This window comes from Dermacentor variabilis, chromosome 4 (assembly GCF_050947875.1).
Source record: "Dermacentor variabilis isolate Ectoservices chromosome 4, ASM5094787v1, whole genome shotgun sequence".
NCBI lineage: Eukaryota > Metazoa > Arthropoda > Arachnida > Ixodida > Ixodidae > Dermacentor > Dermacentor variabilis.
This window is the reverse complement of record NC_134571.1, coordinates 160,195,221-160,216,816: the sequence shown is the minus strand read 5'-3', so window position 1 is coordinate 160,216,816 and position 21,596 is coordinate 160,195,221. Positions and strand designations below refer to the sequence as shown.

The 21,596-nt window shown below is 46.1% G+C and overlaps 1 protein-coding gene across 3 annotated transcripts in view; it reads right to left on the bottom strand.

Moving 5' to 3' along the window:
• Nucleotides 1-21,596, bottom strand: part of LOC142578023 (uncharacterized) — an 82,116-nt gene that overhangs the window by 51,983 nt on the left and 8,537 nt on the right. For 2 of the 3 annotated variants that reach the window (XM_075687451.1, XM_075687449.1), the window contains exons 2-3: nt 20,282-20,350; nt 19,119-19,177 (exon numbers count right to left, since the gene is read on the bottom strand). In XM_075687451.1, coding sequence (XP_075543566.1) covers nt 19,119-19,177; nt 20,282-20,339 — 117 coding nt within the window. In that variant the 5' untranslated portion in view covers nt 20,340-20,350. The remainder of the gene's footprint in view (nt 1-19,118; nt 19,178-20,281; nt 20,351-21,596) is intronic. The other variant, XM_075687450.1, reaches the window with a different exon arrangement.

Here is a 21,596-nt window from a genome sequence, read left to right as displayed (position 1 = left end):
AGCAGGATTAAGCGCGACGAGAAAGCTGCTACGCGAGTAGCTGTGAATGAGGCTGTTGCTGCGGTTTATACGAAGCAAGGAAATGATAAGGAAAGACGGTGACCTGTCGGTCGTTATTCGATGGCCATGGGAAGGAATCTAGGAGGTCGATACAAACTTGTTCAAAGGGGGTATGCAGAGGAAGCAGTGGATGGAGGTCTGCTGAAGAAATTGAAGGTCGCTAGTGGCATTGGAATTGATCGCAATTGCCTACATGTTGCTTTGTTCTTTGTCGCATCTGTGGCCTGTAAAAGCGCGCCTGGACACGCTGCAGCGTGCGGGAGAATCCCAGATTACCCGATGCCGGTGCATCACGCGTGGCAAGTAGCACGTCACTACGAATACTTCCTTCGACAAAAAGAACAAAGCGCGCTCCACCGCTGGGTAAATTGTTTTATTCATCAGGTCGTCACGAATATGAAAATGACCACTCGCTTTGCGACGGCGTACAGCGACAAAAATAGTTTTCTAGGTAATGCCGTTACGCTGTTCCTGTTGGAAAGTGGTACCATCGGGAAATTGAGAAAAAATAGTGAACAGGCATTCGTTTGCAGTTTGCAGAAATGCTATTTGCAGAATTTTTGTCCTAAGAAAGATAGTTCTGGGACACTGAATACACACTTACGGTTCAACTGCATGCCAGCCTGGCTTTTCTTAGAAAGGACAGTTTGAAATTTCTATTGTGGTCCTGTTGAGTGTGACCTTAAACAAGATCATCAAGGGAGCGTAATCCAGCGCAACAGTCTTGAGACAGATGATATAATCTGCTATACAGCAGATGGTGCAGATGCCAACCCGAAACGCACTCGCTTAAAGCAGAAGAGACTGTTACGAGTAATAAAAGTGGTGAGGTCACAGCTTTTCTCGGATGATATAACCTGGTAATATGCAGATTGTAAGTCCCACTCGCTGGAGACAGTGGCATCAGCAAGTCGATGCGATAGTTCAGTAGCTCACAGTAGCGAAAAGCGTTGACCACGATGGCCTTGTTGGGCTCCCGGAAGTCGACACAAAGTCGTACAGAATTGTCATGTTTTTGGAATTACAACGAGCGGAGAAATTCACTTGGACGTAGAAACGCATTCGATGATGGCAGCTGATTCCAGTCGAGGCAGTTCAGCTCAAACTTGCACGCGGAGCACCAGGTGCAGAGGGCGACGTTTCGCAGAATCTGGTTTCACAGAAGGTCGTAGATGAACTTCACGGGTGAAGCGCTTTAGAAGACCCAGTTGTCCTGAGAACAAATGCGAGAATTCCACTCTAGCGTCATGCGGTAGAGACGATGATTTGACAGCCGGATCAGCCGGAATTCCTGGCATTTGGCGACAAATAAAAATCCTTGAATATTGATGCTAAGGGGTTGAATGGTGAGACGTCATGTGAATGGCGTGATGGCCCTGGTCCGTGATGTGGAATGTTAATGGAGACGTATTGCGGTGCTTCACTACCATGGAGAAATGTCCTAAATGCATTTACGTTTTTGCTGACAGTAATTCTTGAGTCGGAGATTCGAATCGGACAGTGGAAAAACCTTGAAATTCTCTTCGTATATGGAGTTGCGCATCAGAGAGGCGGTTGCTCCCGTATCAACGAGCAAATTGAGGGTAGCATTTGTAATGAGGAGTTCGGCGTAAATTATTGCTGGACGGGAATTCGCTGCTTCTATTGTTAGAACGGAAGAAAGGTTCTTGCTCATTCTCTTTCAGCAGAAGAGGAAACGTGCTGAGCTCGTGCAGGAAACGCTCGATGCGTTCGATTCCATGAGCGGCAAACAGTAGCATAATGTCCCGCTTTCTTCCAAGTGACACAGGTAACGTGCTTGGTCGGACTGCCTGGATCTGATGCTATGTGCTGAGTTGATCCACACGGGCAACAATAGAATATTGCGTCTTAAATGGCTTTGTGAAATTCTTGCCAGGCACCATGTTTGCCGTGTTCCCCAGATCGCGCTTCCCGCCATGTTGTCGGGCGCCCTCTTGAGCCCGTCTGGTGCAGAAAGAACGTTAGCGAGACCCGCAACTTTAAGCACCCGGACGAGGAAGGTCATGGTTAACGCCAGCATCTCGCCGCTGCGTGCGGACGCGATGCACGGGCGAACCGTTGAAAACCTGACGTTCTTTGGAAACTTGCTCGACACTCCTTCCAATTTCTTCGTTCTTCTGTAACATCAGTGAAGGTCCTTAGTACAGCTGCTTCTCATGAATTCTTGTAGACGCGCCGCCTCGCAAGATTTGGTCTCTGAGGGACTCCCCATGCCAAACGCCGAACGCGCTAGCAGGTGCCCACCTATATAGCGCGGCGACAAAATCTTAGAAAGTGTCTCCTGGTTGCTGTTTACTTTCTCGGAAGAAGATGCGGTGTATGAGGCAGTTGGTACCCTCTTCATTATGCTTGTCAAAGATGCGCAAAATGTCTGGAAAACCTGTAGTTGCCAGGTCTACTTGCAATGCGAGGTCGTAATACAAACGTTGCCCCTCGAAGCCTAAGTTAGCTAGTAGTATGGCGTTCCTTCTGTCGTCCGCTATCGCCTTGCTTCCGGTCACCTGAAGAAACGTTTGAAAACATCATTTCTACTTAGTCAAGGTGCAGTAGCAGTACCGGACGTAGCAAGGAAGGGAGGCGGAGGAGGTGCGAACGCCATGCTGGGAACAATGAACAAAGCAGGTGAAGAAATTGCCCTCGGCGAAAGAGAAGTAATAGCAGAAGGCAAACGTTTTCTATGCCGCAAACTGAGTAGAAGTAGCAGCATAAGTGAGCAGTACCAAAATATTTCTTTATCTCGTCGCCAGAGCGCTATGGTGCCTCGACGGGACGGCCTAAAGCGGTACCTACGGCGGGAGACCTAGCGGCTGGGGCTTAAAGCACCGCAAGGAAGGGCAACGTTTTTGCAAGGTAATCGTCAAAATCTGCGTTTATTTCAACAGCAGGAAAGGAAGACGGTGGGGAACACTTACAACGTTTGGCGAGGCGTGGCGTTAGTGATCAGAACACTTCAAAACCGCAAGTTAGGATACAACATAAAGCTTAAGTATCCTCAAGATTGTCTTGTGCTATGTTACGGGACTGTTTTGGCGTCAAGCAAACAAGAAGCTTGCAGGTAAATGCGTCTAGTCTCGCGCTTGCACATAAGCTATGATCAAGTCGGTTATGCACCACGCATTGCCGCCGCCATCCTCGAAAACAGGCACAGAGGTACCGGCACGATTGCAGTGGTGTTATTCTACACACATACGTGCGCCAAGCGTGTTATCACGGCCAGAGCAGCCCGTACAGCCAGTAAGTAAAGCAGATTGGTAGTTTGTGGGGATATTGACTCATCCAAGCCTGGAAATTCGCCGAAAATAAATGTCATTCTGGGCGTCCCGGAAAGGCATGACAGTTGCACTCTTCGGCATTTCAGTTTCGGTTTAGCCGATCAAATTGGCCGGATTTTATCACTGCTGAAAAATTATCAATGGCCGCTTTTTGAAAATTTCGAAACGGCTATGGGCTCTTCACAGGAAATACTTCAATTCTCCCATTTCACCCAGCTGTCGACCTCCTCTGGTTAAAAAGCTAATTGTTCTAATTTTTATAATTGCTGCCGTAAGTACTACCTCTACTTATTTCAACATGTCTGCCTCCAGAGAAAAAGTAATGCAACACACAGCGAATAAATATCGCATGTCCCTTATTTTAGAGGATTTTTGAGACGCATTTATTGAAACACCCGGTATGTTCTTTCTAACAAAATACTAACCCGAGAACAGTCTGACATATTCTCGTAGTGGCACCATTTTTCATTTAGGATATCGTAAAGGTGAGGCATTCTATACCATATCGGTAGCCCCGTATCAAAGGGTAAATTCATGATTATTCGACAGCCGCTGGGAATCAAATGAGAATGCGAAGAAAAGCCAAGACACTGTAAACTAAGTCATGCCGTTCGATTACAGCAAAACAAGAAGATTTTGTTCTGGGGTTCCTTTGACTAACTAATTAGGACTGCATTAACCCAGCTGTATCCGGGAGCTTGACGCTGTAGCTATTGAGCTACCGACAAGTTTTTCATAAACATAATACCTTTCTGGGCTTATTACCCTCCACTTTTTCGTATCGAATATGTCTGTTTCTATCCTCCAACGCGAGCCAACCCCGAAGGCAGTACAGTCAAAAGATCTTGTTCTGGACATCTTCCATTTATATATGCAGTTATAAAAATTCCGGCAGAACCCATCTCACCGCGTATTCAGAGTCAACGCGATTAACATTAAAACAATGTAGCGGCACACCGCACTTACGCCATGGAGACGCATTATTGAGCAGCTGAATCGGAACATATATTAAGGCGAAAGCCTTAGATCGCTCATAGGTTGAAACATTTGATGTCCGCCGCTCTGGCGCAAAACTTCAAGGTACGAAAACTCATACGGAATAGAACCCTGGACTTCAGGTGGAAGTCGAATCCATGACCTATGGTGTTCCTTACGGAAAACCTAATTAACACCCACGATCCTTCGGGGTAGTCAAACCTACGACCTTTGGCAATTATTAAGGTGGATTACGCCATCAATTTCTTTATAAGAAAGCGTGAAGCCGAGGCGAAGAAGCGTCAGCACGTCCTGTGCTGTTAATTAAGGCAGACGTATTTAAGGCACAGGTAATTAAGGTCCAGTTAATTAGGGCACTTCGAGATATGGGCGAACCGACCATATCTCAATGTGGATTCCAATTTACATTGTGAAGGTCGACAGTCAAACCCGTTACCTTTCCCTTCGCCATAACTTCGCCTTAATTATATGGCGAAGTTATTAAGATAGTTAATTCAGATGGAGTTTGTCGGGAACCGAGGGGTCACCGCGGAGCACCCGACGAAAACTACCAGAGCAACGGGCTTCTAGAACAACACTGTGTGTGCTCTGCATGCGCAATAAGTCCGCACCACCCAAATTTACTTTCTGTTCTTTTGCAGCCGGCACCACGGCGCCGTCAGAGAGAGTGGACTATAGCGTCCCCACGTTGCGGCGTTTGTCGGTGCTAGGGGACCCTCGCTCAGAGGCGACGACGAAACCGTTATCGAAACCTAGTTTCGAAATAGTCCGCCGTCAGTTTAAGTAGTTCCAGTCCTTCAGAAGTGAAGAGGACCAGTAAATTTCTGCGGTGGACGAGGCTGCGAGTGGTGCTCGGACGACTGGTATACAGCAGGTTGGCACGTAAAGTGTGCAGGCCGATTCCTTTCCAGCAGTGCACGTAGGTCATGTGTAACGAACGAAGGCCACACGTTGTCACTGGTGGACAGACAACCCGCAAGCTTGATCGGCACGCGTTCGCAGAGGTGTGAGCTTTGGTTGCTTTAGCCTCCTCACTTGTTTGTCTGGTCTTGCCCGACTTGTGGTCGACGTCGCAAGTTGCACACTCCTGCGTGCGACTCTTACCGCGTCCCCACAAAAGGGTGTGGTGCGCGTTGGCCGTAGCGTCGGTCTTAGCACTGTTAATGGTCCTGGAGGCGACTGGCGCTCAAGCCGGCTAGGAAGGCGTCCTCGAACGACACTCGATGACGGCACTGGCGCGGGTTGACGAAAAACTGTGAAAGGCGGAGCAGAAATAGCCGATTCATACCGCTTAGTGAGCATCAATGCCGCTACGAAGTGAAGGGGTGGGGGACGCGAAACATCGTCAGGACTCGGGCCGAGCGATGGTGCGTTCAATCTATCCGCAGTCTTTGCCTCAATCGGCGGTTGGTCATCACCTTCAATGTCTGATTTGTCAGAGCTTTTGTCATAGGGGCTTGACGGCAAGTCGGCCGAAGAGAGGACGGGCAACGTAGGGAAGGGACGCAGATCGCTACTGCAGCTCCGTCGCTCTCGCTGGCGTGCAAGTGCCGCGGTGTAGCGTACGGCTGAACGTCTTCCAGGTGGAGGCGCTAAATGGTACAGGCGTGTCATGGGTATACATCTTTCTAACGTTTGATGGAAGCTACACTTGGCGCTACAGCAACACACCTTCGACATTCGCAGTGGCGTCAGTGAGCTTTGAGCGAGGCGCGTCGATGTGGCGAAGCGTGCCAAACGCGGAGGAGGGCGTTGAGGTGGGCTAAACGAACGACTGCTAGGACGTGCGGAAGAGTCGCGTTTCGTGCGGTCAACGTCAGGAAGAGGATAACACGTAGCGCCATAGAAGTCCAGCATAGCCTGTCGTAGCTAGTCCTAGAGGCATGTTCCAGGCAATAAAGCGTGATAAGGAAAGTCAAATAGCACAATGAAAAGGAGCTCCTCATACTTGAACTCCTGGAGCATGATGTTCAGCCCTATAACCACTTGAAACTGCGCAAACCATGCGACGACATAGCGGGACCGGAATGGTGGTAGTGGTACGCTGAAGTGGAGTTCCAGCCAGTCAGCCATAGGCAGCGTGAAGCTCGGTGATAGGCGCCATCTCCCGGGTCACCTTTGTCGGGAAACAAATGGTCGCGGCGGAGTGCACGACCAAGACAACCAGCGCAGACGGTTTCTAGAACAACGCTGCGCGTGCCCTGCTAGCGTATCGAGCACACGTCGCCCAAGTTTATTTTTCTTTCCATTTGCAGCCGGCATGAAGGAGCCGACTAAGAGCGGCGACCATCGCGTCTCCGCGTTTCGGCGACAGGGGGCGCTAGAATGTAATTACGACAACGTAATTATGCACTTACGACAACGTATGCAACGTATGCAACGTATGCAGCGTATGCAACGTATGCAAACTATGCAACGTATGCAACGGAATGCAATTACGACAACGTAGACCGCAACATTTTGTGGAATATTCTGGAAGGGAAAGGCTTAGATAACCATTGTGTACAGCTTTTGAGAGAGATTTACTTAGAAAATACCGTTTGCGTTGAATGGGAAGGGATTAGGAGCGAGGAGAAAGTTCATATCAACAAGGGACTGAGGCAGGGGTGCCCTTTATCCCCGCCGCTGTTTATGATGTACGTGGTGAGGATGGAGAGGGAGCTAGAAGGACGTAATATCGGGTTTAATCTCTCATACAAACAGGCGGGTACCGTAGTAGAGCAGCAACTCCCAGGTTTATTTTATGCGGACGACATTGTGTTGCTAGGTAATAAGCAAAGTGATTTGCAACGTCTGGCTAATATCTGTGGACAGGACGGAAACAGTTTACGTTTGAAATTCAGGGTTAGAAAATCAGGTGTTATGGTATTCATTTAAAACAGTGAACAGACAGTGGAGATACATGGCCAAGAAATACCTCGGGTAACAGGATATAAATACCTTGGTATATGGATAAACGAAGGCAATAGATATATGGAAACACAGGAAAAAACCACAACAGTAAAGGGGAAGAGAAATGCAGCCATAATGGAAGCAGAGAGCGTTATGGGTACGTTATGGGTATGGGTACAATAGGTACGAGGTCCTCCGAGGTATGTGGAAAGGTGTAATGGTTCCAGGACTTACTTTTGGAAATGCAGTTGTTTGCTTTAAATCAGGGGTACAATCAGGATTCGACGGGAACCAAAGGTCAGTGGGTCGCCTCGCATTGGGCGCTCACGGGAAGACTACAGGTGAAGCTGTGCAGGGTGATATGGGTTTAACTAGCTTTGAAGGGAGGGCAGCTCGCAGTAAAATTGAGTATGAAGAACGGCTGAGGAATATGGAGGAAAGTAAATGGGCTGGGAGAGTGTTCAGGTATCTGTAATGGCAAAACATTGATTCACAGTGGAGGAAAAGAACTAGGAAGCTTAACAGCAAGTATGCGGCCTGTATGGTGGTCAAGACAGCAACAAAGGAGGTCAAGCGGAAAGTCATAAAGGCTGAAATAATCTCATGGGTGGCGGCAATGAAAAATAAACATGCCATGAGTAACTACTTAAGAGGAAAAAACGAGATCAGGAAACAAACCGTTTATGATAACTCAAAGGGAAGCTCATTACTTTTCGAAGCGAGATCGGGATACCTTAGAACACCCACCTATAAAGCGAGATACAAGAAGGAAGAAGAAGCATGTGCTTGCTGCGGTAAATCTAGGGAAACGACGGAGCATGTTTTATTACAATGTGAAGACGTCTACCCAGCGGTCGATTTCGGCACCACTGGCCTCCTTGAAGCCCTTGGGTTCAGCGGGAGCAATGGTAAAGCAAACATGTCCGTAATAGGCATTAGTAAGATGCGATTGGAGGATTGGTGGAAGAAAATTGGGGAAACGACAAAAGACGGAGACGTACAAAAGCACAGTTCGCAATGGGGGTCAGGGGGTTTGGGCGTGGTGGTTCATGGTGTTTTTTTGCGTTTTTCATTCTTTAACCTAGGTAGGACATTAAGCAGTATAATATGAAGAGCTTGGTGGCGCAACCCACGGCCCCGTTTCAAAGGCGACGCTCATAACATCCATCCATCCATCCATCAGCACTCATACCTACGACCTTTGGCGGGAGTCGAACCAGGCACAAAAGCAGGGGTGGGGCGCTTCCCCCTTGATATTAAGCGGCATGCCCCCCCTCCCCGCCCACGCCACAATTCCTCCCACCGTTTCCTATAGCACCGCGAAATCAATGTTGACACTTGACAGCCATTCGGCGGTGAACCTTTTGTGGCCGCTCGCTAGTTATCGGCATCTCCTGGGGTGCGAAGGCCACTTTTCTCATAGATTCGATGCTCGCGCGATTAACTAGAGGTGCGTCCAGTTGTCACCATCTATTGAAAAGTCAAGCGCGTCACTGTTGCTTCGTTAGTTCAACCGTCTTTGTTTAGACTGATCCAGGGACCACGAATGGGATGTGGTTCGTAGTCAGCTAGTCTGTACGCTCATGGAATGAGTTGCGGCCGGAGAAAACGCCAGTTGTGTTTAACTTTTCCTTTTGCTTCAATATTTCCTGGAGTGACGGCTCGCCGTGACACGGGCAGATTCTCGGAACCTTGTGCCCGCGATATGGGTTAGATTAGGTGGAAAACAAAATAATATGAAACAGCGTCCCTCATCAAATACTGCAATAACCCTTAAACCTATACGCAATATGAATGTCACCCGTTACATTGTATCGTTTTCCCTAATTGTACAGCACTTTTCCGACAAAATTTGCAACTGGAAACAACAGCCCCAGGATTTGAGAAATTATGCGATCCATTAAGGGAGACAGCGAAGGCAACAGTCAAACAGGAAGGTCACGTGGTCCCTGTGCCTTGGTTACCATCTGCTGTTTTTTTACGTTGTATTCTAACATAGAAACCTTTTTTTTTTTGCATTTTCGCTTCTTGACTTGTTCTTAGCACTTTTTTCCTGCGCAAGTCCATTTGAAGTGGTTCCTTTTTTGCCAAGTAAAGGAGAGGTTAACCTCACAGGCGCATCTATTACGTACACCTTATTTCATTTCTCTTTTGCGGCTTTACGCGTCTCTATGACCAATTGCAGGCGTTATTCACAGTTTTTCTAGTAAAGGCACCCCCTTCATTTGCATGGGAATGTAAACTTGAGCTTCGACCTTTGGTGGGAGTCGAACTCACTTGGAGATAAAGGCGAACCGGCCATATCTCTAAGTTGGACTCCAATTGACACTCAATACAACAATCAAACCCTGGCCCTCAGTCTCCAGCAGCTGCGAAGCAAATGACCACGGTGGCGGTCAGACCTGCGCCGCAGCCAGCAGAGGAAGCTAAGAATTCCTGGATCCGGACAGGCCGCCATTGAAATCTGAACCTGGCAACGTTTAACACTAGAACGTTATCTAGTGAGGCGAGCCTAGCAGTGCTATTGGAGGGATTAGAGGGCAGTAAATGGGATATAATAAGGCTCAGAGAAGTTAGGAGGCCAAAAGAAGCATATACAGTGCTAAAAAGCGGACACGTCCAGTGCTACCGGGGCTTAGCGGAGAGACGAGAACTAGGAGTGGGATTCCTGATTAATAAGGAAATAGCTGGTAACATACAGGAATTCTTTAGCATTAACGAGAGGGTGGCAGGTCTTGTTGTGAAACTTTACAAGAGGTACAAAATGAAGGTCGTACAGGTCTACGCCCCAACATCCAGTCATGATGACCAGGAAGTCGAAAGCTTCTGTGAAGAAGTGGAATCGGCGATGGGTAAAGTGAAAACAAAATACACTCTACTGATGGGCGACTTCAATGCCAAGGTAGACAAGAAGCAGGCTGGAGACAAGTCAGTGGGGGAATATGGCATAGGCTCTAGGAATAGCAGGGGAGAGGTATTAGTAGAGTTTGCGGAACAGAATACCATGCAGATAATGAATACCTTCTTCCGCAAGCGGGATAGCCGAAAGTGGACGTCGAGGATCACGAACGGCGAGACTGGAAATGAAATATACCTCATACTCTGCGCTAACCCTGGCATCATACAAGATGTGGACATGCTCGGCAAGGTGCGCTGCAGTGAGCATAGGATAGTAAGAACTCGAATTAGCCTAGACCTGAGGAAGGAACGGAAGAAACTGGTACATAAGAAGCCGATCAATGAGTTAGCGGTAAGAGGGAAAATAGAGGAATTCCAGATCAAGCTACAGAACAGGTATTCGCTTTAACTCAGGAACGAGACCTTGGTGTTGAAGCAATGAATGACAACGTTGTGGGCGTCATTAATGAGTGTGCAATAGAAGTCGGTGGCAACTCCGTTAAACAGGATACCAATAAGCTATCGTAGGAGACGAACGAGCTGATCAAGAAACGCCATTGCATGAAAGCCTCAAACCCTACAGCTAGAATACAACTGGCAGAACTTTCGAAGTTAATCAACAAGCGTAAGACAGCTGACATAAGGAAGTATAATATACGTAGAATTGAACATGCTCACAGTAACGGAGGAAGCCTAAAAGCAATGAAGAATAAATTAAGAATTGGCAAGAATCAGATGTATGCGTTAAGAGACAAAGCCGGCAATATCATTACCAATACGGATGAGATAGTTCAAGTGGCTTAGGAGTTCTATAGAGATTTATACAGTACCAGTGGCACCAACAAAGATAATGGGAGACAGAATATTCTGGGGGAATTCGAAATCCTACAAGTAACGCAGGAGGAAGTAAAGAAAGCCTTGGGAGCTATGCAAAGGGGAAGGTCACTGGAGAGGGTCAGGTAGCAGCAGATATGTTGAAGTACGGTGGGCAGATTATTCTAGAGAAACTGGCCATCCTGTATACGCAATGCCTCATGACCTCGAGCGTACCGGAATCTCGGAAGAACGCTAACATAATCCTAATCCATAAGAGAGAGGACGACAAAGACTTGAAAAATTATAGACCGATCAGCTTAGTGTCCGTGGCCTACAAAGTATTTAATAAGGTAATCGTAAATAGAATCAGGAACGCGTTAGACTTCTGTCAAGCAAGGGACGAGGCAGCATTCCGTAAAGGCTACACCACAATAGACCATATTCACACTGTCAATCAGGCAATAGAGAAATTTGTGGAATATAACCAACCCTCATATATAGCTTTCATTGATTACGAGAAGCCGTTTGATTCTTTCGAAACCTCAGCAGTCATGGAGGCATTACGGAATCAGGGTGTAGACGAGCCGTATGTAAAAATACTGAAAGTTATCTATAGCGGCTCCACAGCGACTGTAGTTCTCCATAAAGAAAGCAACAAAATCCCAATAAAGAAAGGCGTAAGGCAGGGAGATACGATCTCTTCAATGCTATTCACAGCGTGTTTACAGGAGGTATTCAGAGACCTGGATTGGGAAGAATTGGGGATAAGAGTTAATGGAGAATACCTTAGTAACTTGCGATTCGCTGATGATATTGCCTTGCTTAGTAACTCAAGGGGACCAACTGCAATGCATGCTCACGGACCTGGAGAGGCAAAGCAGAAGAGTGGGCCTACAAATTAATCTGCAGAAAACTGAAGTAGTGTCTAACAGTCTCAGAAGAGAACAGCAATTTACAATAGGTAGCGAGGCACTGGAAGTAGTACGGGAATACATCTACTTAGGGCAGGTAGTGACCGCGGATCCAGATCATGAGACGGATATAATCAGAAGAATAAGAATGGGCTGGGGTGAGTTTGGCAGGGTTTATCATTCATGAACAGTAGGTTGCCATTATCCCTCAAGAGAAAAGTGTATAATAGCTGCGTCTTACCAGTACTAACCTACGGGGCAGAAACCTGGAGGCTTACCAAAAGGGTTCTACTTAAATTGAGGACGACGCAAGGAGCTATGGAAAGAATAATAATGGGTGTAGCGTTCAGGGATAAGAAAAGTGCAGATTGGGTGAGGGAACAAACGCGAGGTAATGACATCTTAGTTGAAATCAAGAAAAAGAAGTTGGCATGGGCAGGACATGTAATGAGGAGAGAAGATAACCGATGGTCATTAAGGATTACGGACTGGATTCCAAGGGAAGGGAAGCGTAGCAGGGGCGGCAGAAAGTTAGTTGGGCGGATGAGATTGAAAAGTTTGCAGGGACGACATGGCCACAATTAGTACATAACCCGGGTTGTTGGAGACGTATGGGAGAGGTAGTTGCGCTGCAGTGGGCGTAACCAGGCTGATGATGATGATGATGATGATGATGATGACACCGCGAAGGTGGAGAGTCGAAGCCACGACCTTTGGTGGGAGTCGAGCTCACGACCGCTTGTGTTGAGACACTGGAATGCACCACCTCTGCAGTTGAGGCACTGGAATTCACGATCGAACATGGAGATATGGGCGAACCAGCCTCTCCAAGTTGGATTCCATTTGCCATCGTGAAGGTCAAGAGTCGAAACGACTACCTTTGTTTTTAGTTAAGGTGATGTGAATTAAGGCGCACTTAATTAAGACAGTTAAGGCAAGAGAGCCAATGACCTTTGGTGGAAGTCAAACCCACCTGCTGATATGGGCGCACCGGCCATATCTTGATGTTTCATTGCCATTGACACTGTGGAAGTAGAGAATCAAACCCACAGCCTTTGGTGGAATTTGAACCTTCGAACTTTTGTGGGTGTCGACCGCACACGTTTCGATAGTAATCAAGGCGAAGATCATTAAGGCACTCGAACTCCCGACCCGACATGGAGATAACCCACTGGGGTTCCTTAGTGGCTATGGTGTTGGGCTGCTAAACACAAGGTCACGATATCGAATCCCGGACACGGCGGCCCATGGGGGCGAGATGCAAAAACACCTGTGTACTTCGATTTATGGACATGTTAAAGAACCCCAGGTGGTTCAAATTTTCAGCGCCCCACTACGACAAGCCTCAATATCAGGTCGCGGTTTCGGCACGTAATAGAACATGTTTTTTATATAGAGATGTTGGCAAACCGGCAATATCTCCAAGTTGCACTCCAGTTGATATCGTGAAGGTCGCGAGCCAAGCCCACTACCTTTGGTGTTAATTAAGGCGAGTTTATTTGAGGCACAGTTAATTCCGATAAAGTATTTTAGGGCACTAGAACCGACGAGGTTCGGTGGGAGGCTAACCCTCGACCATTGGAGGGAGTCGTTCCCACTACCTTTGATGTTAATTAGGGCGCAGTTATTTAGGCACAGTTAATTAAGGTATAATGAATAAGGCACTCGAACCGATGACATCTGGTGGGAGAGAACATGCACTTGGAAGTAACAACATATCGGAAAGAAAAAATATCAGTTAATGTAATGAATGTCTCGTGAGCACGCAGGCTTTCGCTTTCATCCAGTTTAGCGTATGTTAAAGTGACTGTCAACTATTCAGAGAAACCGTCTCTGTGTATAGCCTCCTTACGAGCTGTGGGTGATTCAGCTAAACGTCGGATAAATCTTTAATTACATTTTTGCCTTTGAAAACAGCACATGCCCAATGATATGTTGGCATCAAAGAGGTTCATTTAAGAGCTGTGCATGCCCAGTGACACATGCCCAGGAACCCTTTTTAGTCCGAAGATTCGTTTATTTTATAGCATTAGCAATCTTCATTCTAATTCATTCATTCAATCTAATTCTAATTCATTCAATTTCTGGGACTGAGTATTTTGTCTTTACCGTTTCGCCTCCTACGCGGGCCATTGAGTTCATGGTCGCATTGGTAACGCATTGGGCTGCTGGGCTGAGGCAAGTGGGTTCGAATGCACCCATCGCACCAACTTTGGTCGCTGACTATATGACAAGGTTTAGATTTCTACCACTCTTCAATGAACCTTTTTTCATACCGACATGGGCCACCGTAGATGGGGGACTGGGTGGGTACTGCAGCTCAATAAATCTCCTTGGCATCGACTTGGAGCACTTGGAATTGGCAACCCGGTCTGTGTTGGTCTTCAATTAACCTTTTTTGCCAACTTAAATCACTGGATATGCGCCAGCAGATGTGTGCCGCTGTTTCATGAACATGATTGACGCTAACTTGGATAACTAGGTGTGTTCTTCTGGGAATGCGGTGCGCTAAATGGTGAAATAGATCCCTTATATTTTTCTAATACTGAGTAAATGTGACGCAGGTTTTATTCCGTTCAGCATCGGAGAAATGCAGGCATCTTTTTTTGTGCACGCATAGGAGTGTGCGCAGCTGCACACTGTCGAATTGTGGCACACATTCGCAAACAAGAGGAAATTGTGATCCCTGTTGCTCGCAAAATATATGCGCGTGTGTTAACATTAGGAGTACCTGAAAATTCCCGGTGAAACAATAGGAACTGCATTGTTTTTGTAATGCAATTCTCTAAACACCTCAACAAATAAAATGAACACACGTTAGTTTGCTGTAACCGACTACAAGCAATTAGTACGATCACGGCCACTGGGATGGCAGCCTTGAGCTCCATACTCCCTTGATGGTCAATCAATCGCACCTAGTATGTAAGCTGCAGGGATCTGCACTCCATCTTTGTTTGCACAATTGTAATAACACCGTAGCATGCGGCTCCACTAATTCCGAAAGCAATATGTATAAACGCCCTGTGAATCGGCCTGTTGCGAGTATAAGGCATGCAGTAGCCGTGAGACCTGTGTAGCTTACTTGAAGATTATCAGTTAATGGGAAAAACACAAGTATGGCCGAAAGAATACTGAAACATAGGCAAATTAACCGTAAGAAGAGATTCTTAGATTATAAATATCTGCCATAAGCACAATTATTTTTGCAGAAGAATAAGTACGAACCAAATGAACTAAATAAAACACAAAGATAAAAGGGACCCCAGCTGGCGACAACAACTGCCGTGGTGGCGTCGTGGCATTGAGCTGCGCTGCTAAGCTCTAGGGCATGGGACCAAGGTCCGACCACTTCGGGTGCATTCAGATGTGGGCAAAATGCAAAATCGCCCGTGTACCCAGCATTGGGTGGACTAAAGAATCCCGGGTGGTCGAAATTAATTCGACTCTCCCACTACGGCGTGCCTTATAACCATTGTCGGCACTGACGAATGGGTAGGCATGCCTCATTCACGCCGAGAAAAGTAAGCCTACTACGGAAGCGAAACTGCGTAGGTACCGCTGATTTTAGGAACTCAGGCTGTGTGCGTAAAACCGCAGCATTTAAGTTAACTTTCTTATCTGGTGGCATGTTTTCTTTTTCGTACAATATGTAACCTGTAGTACAAGTTCTACGAAAGAGAACACGAAAGTGCTCCAAGTGTTCTCTCGGGATTCCATAGACAATGTGTCACATGCACATACGTCGCATAGTCCACACAACACACATTTTCTGCCATTTCTGCCGGCCATAGATACTCACTTTGATCCTACCAAATGATTAGAAATGTAGCTATAGAAAGGTTAGAAACATTGCCTTTTTAATATGATTTTGATCTTGTGGACGTATAGTAGTATAACGAACACATTCAAATGATCTTTTCTTCACTGAGTAATCTTGTATAAAAAAAGGCCATTGGCCTGGGCACATATAAGGGCAGTAAAGATGACATTGCTCGGAAGTGAACTTAGCGGTCTAAATCAGCCGGCGTCTACAGCATTGCTGATATGATCCTTGCGCTTTTTCGAAGCCGACAACCATCATCGCTCGGTAGTGCCTCGACCCCTCACGTGGAGGCACGAAGCACGGACGCATAGATGGTGATTTCGCGGAGCTACTGAGGAAGATATACAAGGCAACCGAGTACTAATTGTATCGTAAGGCCGAAAATAATATGAAGTGGTAGAAATTGACAGTTTATGTTAAGGACTTAGAGAGGCGACTGTAAAACATTAGGTTATGGTTTGACTTAGCCGGCGTGTGAAAGGGGCAAAAGGTGCAATATAAGATCACTGCGCTGATGTACGTTCATGATATAGTGCTACTAGGGGACAGTGCAAGAGATATACAGTGACTTGCGAATATGTGCAGCAACGCAGCTGCAAATCTATAGGCCTTAAATTTAGCACACCGAAATTAGGAATCATTATCTTTAATGAATATACGATTACGTGATATCAACTCAAGAGCAAGTCATAATCACTGTCAGAGAATGTAAATACTTCGGGGTATATGTAAACGAAGAAAGAACTTACTCCAGCATTCCCCAACATAATATTAAAATAAAGGGGAAGCGGAATGAAAGAATATTGAAACACAGAGCAACATGGGGCCTCACTAAATGCGATGTGGTGCGTGGAATTCGCAAAACAGTGACGGCGCCAGCGCGAACGTTCTCAAATGCGATTGTACCTTTGAAGTCAGGTACCTTGTCGGGGGTGGAAATTCGCAATAGATCAGTAGGCCGGCTGGCTTTAGAAGCCCACGGTAATACAACAAACGAGGCAATGCAGGATGATATGAGCTGGGCTTCTTTTGAAGTCAGAAAAGGACAGAGCAAAATTAGGTTTCAATAAAGACACAGGAATGCGGATGAAAATGTATGGGCTCCAAAATGCACAACGTATAGGCGCCTAAAAATTATGGACACAGAATAATGCAAGAGGTCAAGAAAGTTGATATACAAGCACACGGTATTTGAAAGTGATAATAGGTGACCAGGAGTCACTAAAAAGAAAGGGACATATAGAAGCAGTGAACTGGAAGCAAACAATGGAAGCAGAAAAACAACATGGAGATCTGCAAGAATGGATAGTAAAGAATTAGAAGGTTGGCTAGGGGCAAAAACATACCGGAGCAAATTTTCGCAACAAGATTAGGCGTGTGTCTGCTCCAGCGAAAATCTGGAGATTACTTAACACATCCTAATGGAATGAGAAGGTATTCGCCCGGTGAGACCCGTAGATAACGTATACCTTTCAGAAGCGCGTGGATTTCAACTGGATGAAAGCATCCACCGGTCAGCAATGGAGTGGAACAAAAGACGTTTTTACTATTGGTGGAAATAGAGCAAGGAAGAAATTGATACTACTGGATCCGTTAAGTGTTTAGGAAGAAAACAAATAGTAAATGGGTGTATGCAAAAATGCTAGAATGAAATGCATGTATAGCATTATGCGACAGTCCAACCACCCTTGAGAGTATGATGGTTTTCTTTATGCAAGCTTCTAAATGGTCCACATGTCTCTGGTACCTTGACGACATCATTGTCTTCTCGCCAACGTTCCACAGTCCTCTTGAACATCTAGCATTTAGGTTGTTTTTCGAAAGGCGAAGCTGCAACTCCACTCGTCAAAATATTGTTTCGGCCGCCGCCAAATTACTGTTGTGGGCCATCTTGTCGACGCTTCCGGAGTACAACCTGATCCCGACAAATATAGCGCTGTCGAATTTTCGACAGCCGAACATAATCGAAATTTTCTAGGGCTATGTTCGTACTGTCGTCGTATTGTTCAAAATTTGGCGGCAATTGCGAGACCCCTCACTAATCTTTTGAAGAAAGGCGTAAAATTCTCGTGGGGCGCTGCACTAGCCGCCGCCTTCTCTCGTCTCGTCACGCTTTTCACCTCGCCACTTGTGCTTGCCTATTTCGACCCTGATGCCCCTACAGAATTAGGTACAGATGCCAGCGGTCGTGGTGTAAGTGCTGTCCTAGCCAAACGTCAGCAGGGCCAGGATCGCGTTATTGCTTATGCAAGTCGCCGCCTATCACCGTCGGAGAGCAACCATTCGATTACGGAAAGAGGATGCCTTGCTGTTGTCTGGGCGATTGTGAGGTTGCGCCCCTGCATCTACTGTCGTCCTTTCTCCGTAATAAGTTGTCATTATGCTCTCTCCTGGCTCTCATCCCTAAAGGATCTTGCAGGCCGGTTTGGTCGATGGTTTTTGAGGCTCCAAGCGTTTTCATATACCGTGGTTTACTAGTTTGACCGCCTGCACCAAGACGCTCGCAGCTTGTAGCGTTACCTCGTTGACGGCTCTGACCACTCAAACACTGACAGTGCTGTTTGCATTTTCTTGGTATCACAACTCCTTCATAACGTCGACGAGAAACGTCGCGACGCCTACGTCAAAGCACTCATTGACCGTTTTCAACATTCTCCACCTGATGCAACCCTTTACGACGGCACCCTATACCGTCGTAATATTCATCCGCACGGCTCAGATTTTCTACTTGCGACCCCTAAACACCTCCACTTTACCGTTCTAAAGAGCTTCACAACGCACCAGAGGCAGGACACTTCGGCGTATCTCTGACCTACAATTGAGTACGCAACCGTTTTTTCTGGCCGGGCTTTGCCCATTCCGTACGAGGTTACGTCGCAGGTTGCGACGTATACCAACAACGCAAGAAACCATTCGAGCTCCCCACCCGTTACCTGCAGCCACCTGATATCGCGGTCGACCCCTTCAGTTGTTGTGTCGGCTTAGACTTTCTGAGCCCCTTTCCGGAATCCACATCCGGCAACAAAGTGGGTTGCCGCCGTTGTGGACTGCGCGACCCTGTCGTGTGAACTGCGCGACTACGTCATTCGACACGTAACAATACCAACCGATGAGGGATTATAAGGCTGAGGCTGAGTCCGATGAGGTTGATAACCGCTGATGCTTAGAAAGTATTTGTACTGGTCTGATCAAGTTTCATAACATTGATAATGACACCAGGCAGCGTGTAGGTAAGGGGTACAATGCTTATGCATGCTTAAGACAACTCCCAGAGAAGTTACTGTGTGAACTTCTTTAAGTACTACGCTTAGTCTGTAGCTGCAGACCGCGCAGCAATATCTCACTTTTCTTATGCACAATCTAATCCTGAGACTTCACAACGAAGCCACCGGAGATACGATACCTAAAACTTCATTCTACAGTACTTACTTCAGGGCAATCGCTTGGCCTGCTGGTCTCCCCTTCATGCTTATTTTGATGTGTGAAACCTGCGAATACGGAAAATATACTAAAATTGCCGTCATTTATGGTACGAATAATAATGAAAGGACATCTCAATACATAGCTTCATCAACGTGTTGAGTTCTGTAGTTATAATCGGCACATCTACAGGTATCATGCCTACCTTGTGCATATTCTCCAGGCAGGATAGTTATTCATGCTATATTTCACCAAAACAAAGCACTCGGCATATAGTATAGTGAGCATCTTTTGTTTGCTTACTGTAACTTTTACTTTAATGTCACTGTGGTCGATGTGTATCCGTAACCATGGAGCAACAAAAAAAAAACACCTATCTCCTTTGTGATCACAGAGGCCTATATGGTCATCAGAAATTTACAAACTGCCGACATATCACAGCTTTCTACTGAGAAATCCTATTAGCAGACATCTGTTTCCGAAGCACAATTCTTCAGTTTTGTTGTAGGTTAAAGAGGCCACGTTATCACACGGCACTCCCTTGTGGTAGTAGAAATCGTGAAAGTGGGAGAAGGAAATAGAAGGCCTTGGTGTCCGTACACTACTTGCCAGGATTTACCTGTAGCCTTGGTTATGGTTTACCACGCATGGTATTCAGCGCTTTGTCTTGTACCAACCCGTTACGTAGCGCTCTCCTTTTTAGCGATAATTAATTAATCTGTTAGTCGATGTTTGCCTATCAGGACTCTGAAGAACTTGATAATAAAGAAAATGGAAGGGCAAGGCAGGAGGGAGGGTAAAAGCGATGGGGAACGAGCGCCTGTCATGTACCAGTGAAATTGGTAATGTGCCATTGCAACGAAAAAAGAAAATATCGATACTAAAAATTTAAGAAACACAGAATTTGGTGTACGGAACACACGACCGAGTGTTGTAAACGTGGCGAATAAATGTGATCACGCATACGTGGCGAATAAACGTAAAGTACTGATTGTTGTTTCAATGCGTAGGTTTGTACTCATGCAAACAGGTTGCCAAGCGTGCAAAACGGCAGCTTTGCCAACCATTAGGCGATTGCGGTCCGCCAACATCTTAATTTTTCTTCAGGTGATTGTAATGCTTTTCACAGTTTTGTTAGAAGCATACCCTACATTATAAGGAGGCGCACTTACCTAATGATAGCATCTGGCAGAGAAGCGCAATATCTAGAACAAATTTGAAGTTGGCCATCAGATTACTACCTGAAAAAAAAAGATCGGATTAAAACAAGCAAATTTACGAAAAATATGTACTTTTATCATGGGATTGTTCGTGCGCACTAACGTGCAATTGGTCTTAAAGAAATAAATTATTTCAGGCAAAATAGTGTTGCGTCTCCGTCCATCTTGCCCCTCTCAACAATAAAATACCCCCTTTGGAAACAATTACAAGAAGTCTATTACCCGAAATCCTTTCAACTTTCTTGCATTCTAGGCTTGTGTATTCCACTGTGAATATATAGGCTTCGCAGTGTCGGAAACAGAAACATATCACTTATCAGTCTATTCCTGCCATAATGCGTGCACAAAAATTATCTGTTGTTTTTATCATGTCTCTTTTCCGCGACGCACTCATGTTCATCTCTTACTAGGTGGTATTCAAATCTACACCACAGCTACAGCTGTCTCTGGGCAAGAGCAGCTAATCTCGAAGGCCACATTTTGAGTAATTTCTTGCACCGGAAGCAGTTGCAGAGCCCAGAAAATGTCATAAAAGTCCTGTTTTGGACAACACCTATTACACTCACTGCCCGTGCTGCTTGCGCCTCTAAAGCCGTAACTGTGAGCTCATTTTATCTAAGTGGCGGTGGCTTCAATGTCCCCAAATAACAGTAGGAGAAATTTAGAGACAAGCATCAATGGTTGGATGCATAAGGTCAACTGCGTGTCCACTATATCGGTGGTCACTACTCGCAGAACGATCTCTCCTTTCCTCTGGTAGCGTAGTAAAAACTCACATTCCATTTTTGTTCTGATCCTTCATTTCTGTCTGCATTTTGAAACGTCAACTTCGAAGAAAATGTATTGTCAAAAGAGCAAAATATTTACGCCTGAATGTATATTTTTATGCAAAGGCACATATATCCTGCTAATGAAGGTTCTCGCGGTTTAGATCGACAGCAAGGTATTTGTGACAGTCTGGCACTATTCCTCAGATGGGCTAATACTTTTTTTTTTGCTGTACGCATAACCAAAGAGGCTCTATATGTAAGGTGGTCATGACCTTGAGATTCTGTGGCGCGTGCAGCAAGTAAGGTAGCCTGGCTTTAACTCCTAGGCTATATGCATAGAAGTTTTCTTGTACTATGAATTATGTATAGAAGCCGCTACCGTCAGCCAAAATTTGCACCCGCGCTTTTCTTCTCGTCTGTCAGCCGGCTAGCGGAAAGTAATAGCGCGTGCGCATAGTCGTATCACATAGGTAAACGTTATCAAGAAGCCCTCCTTC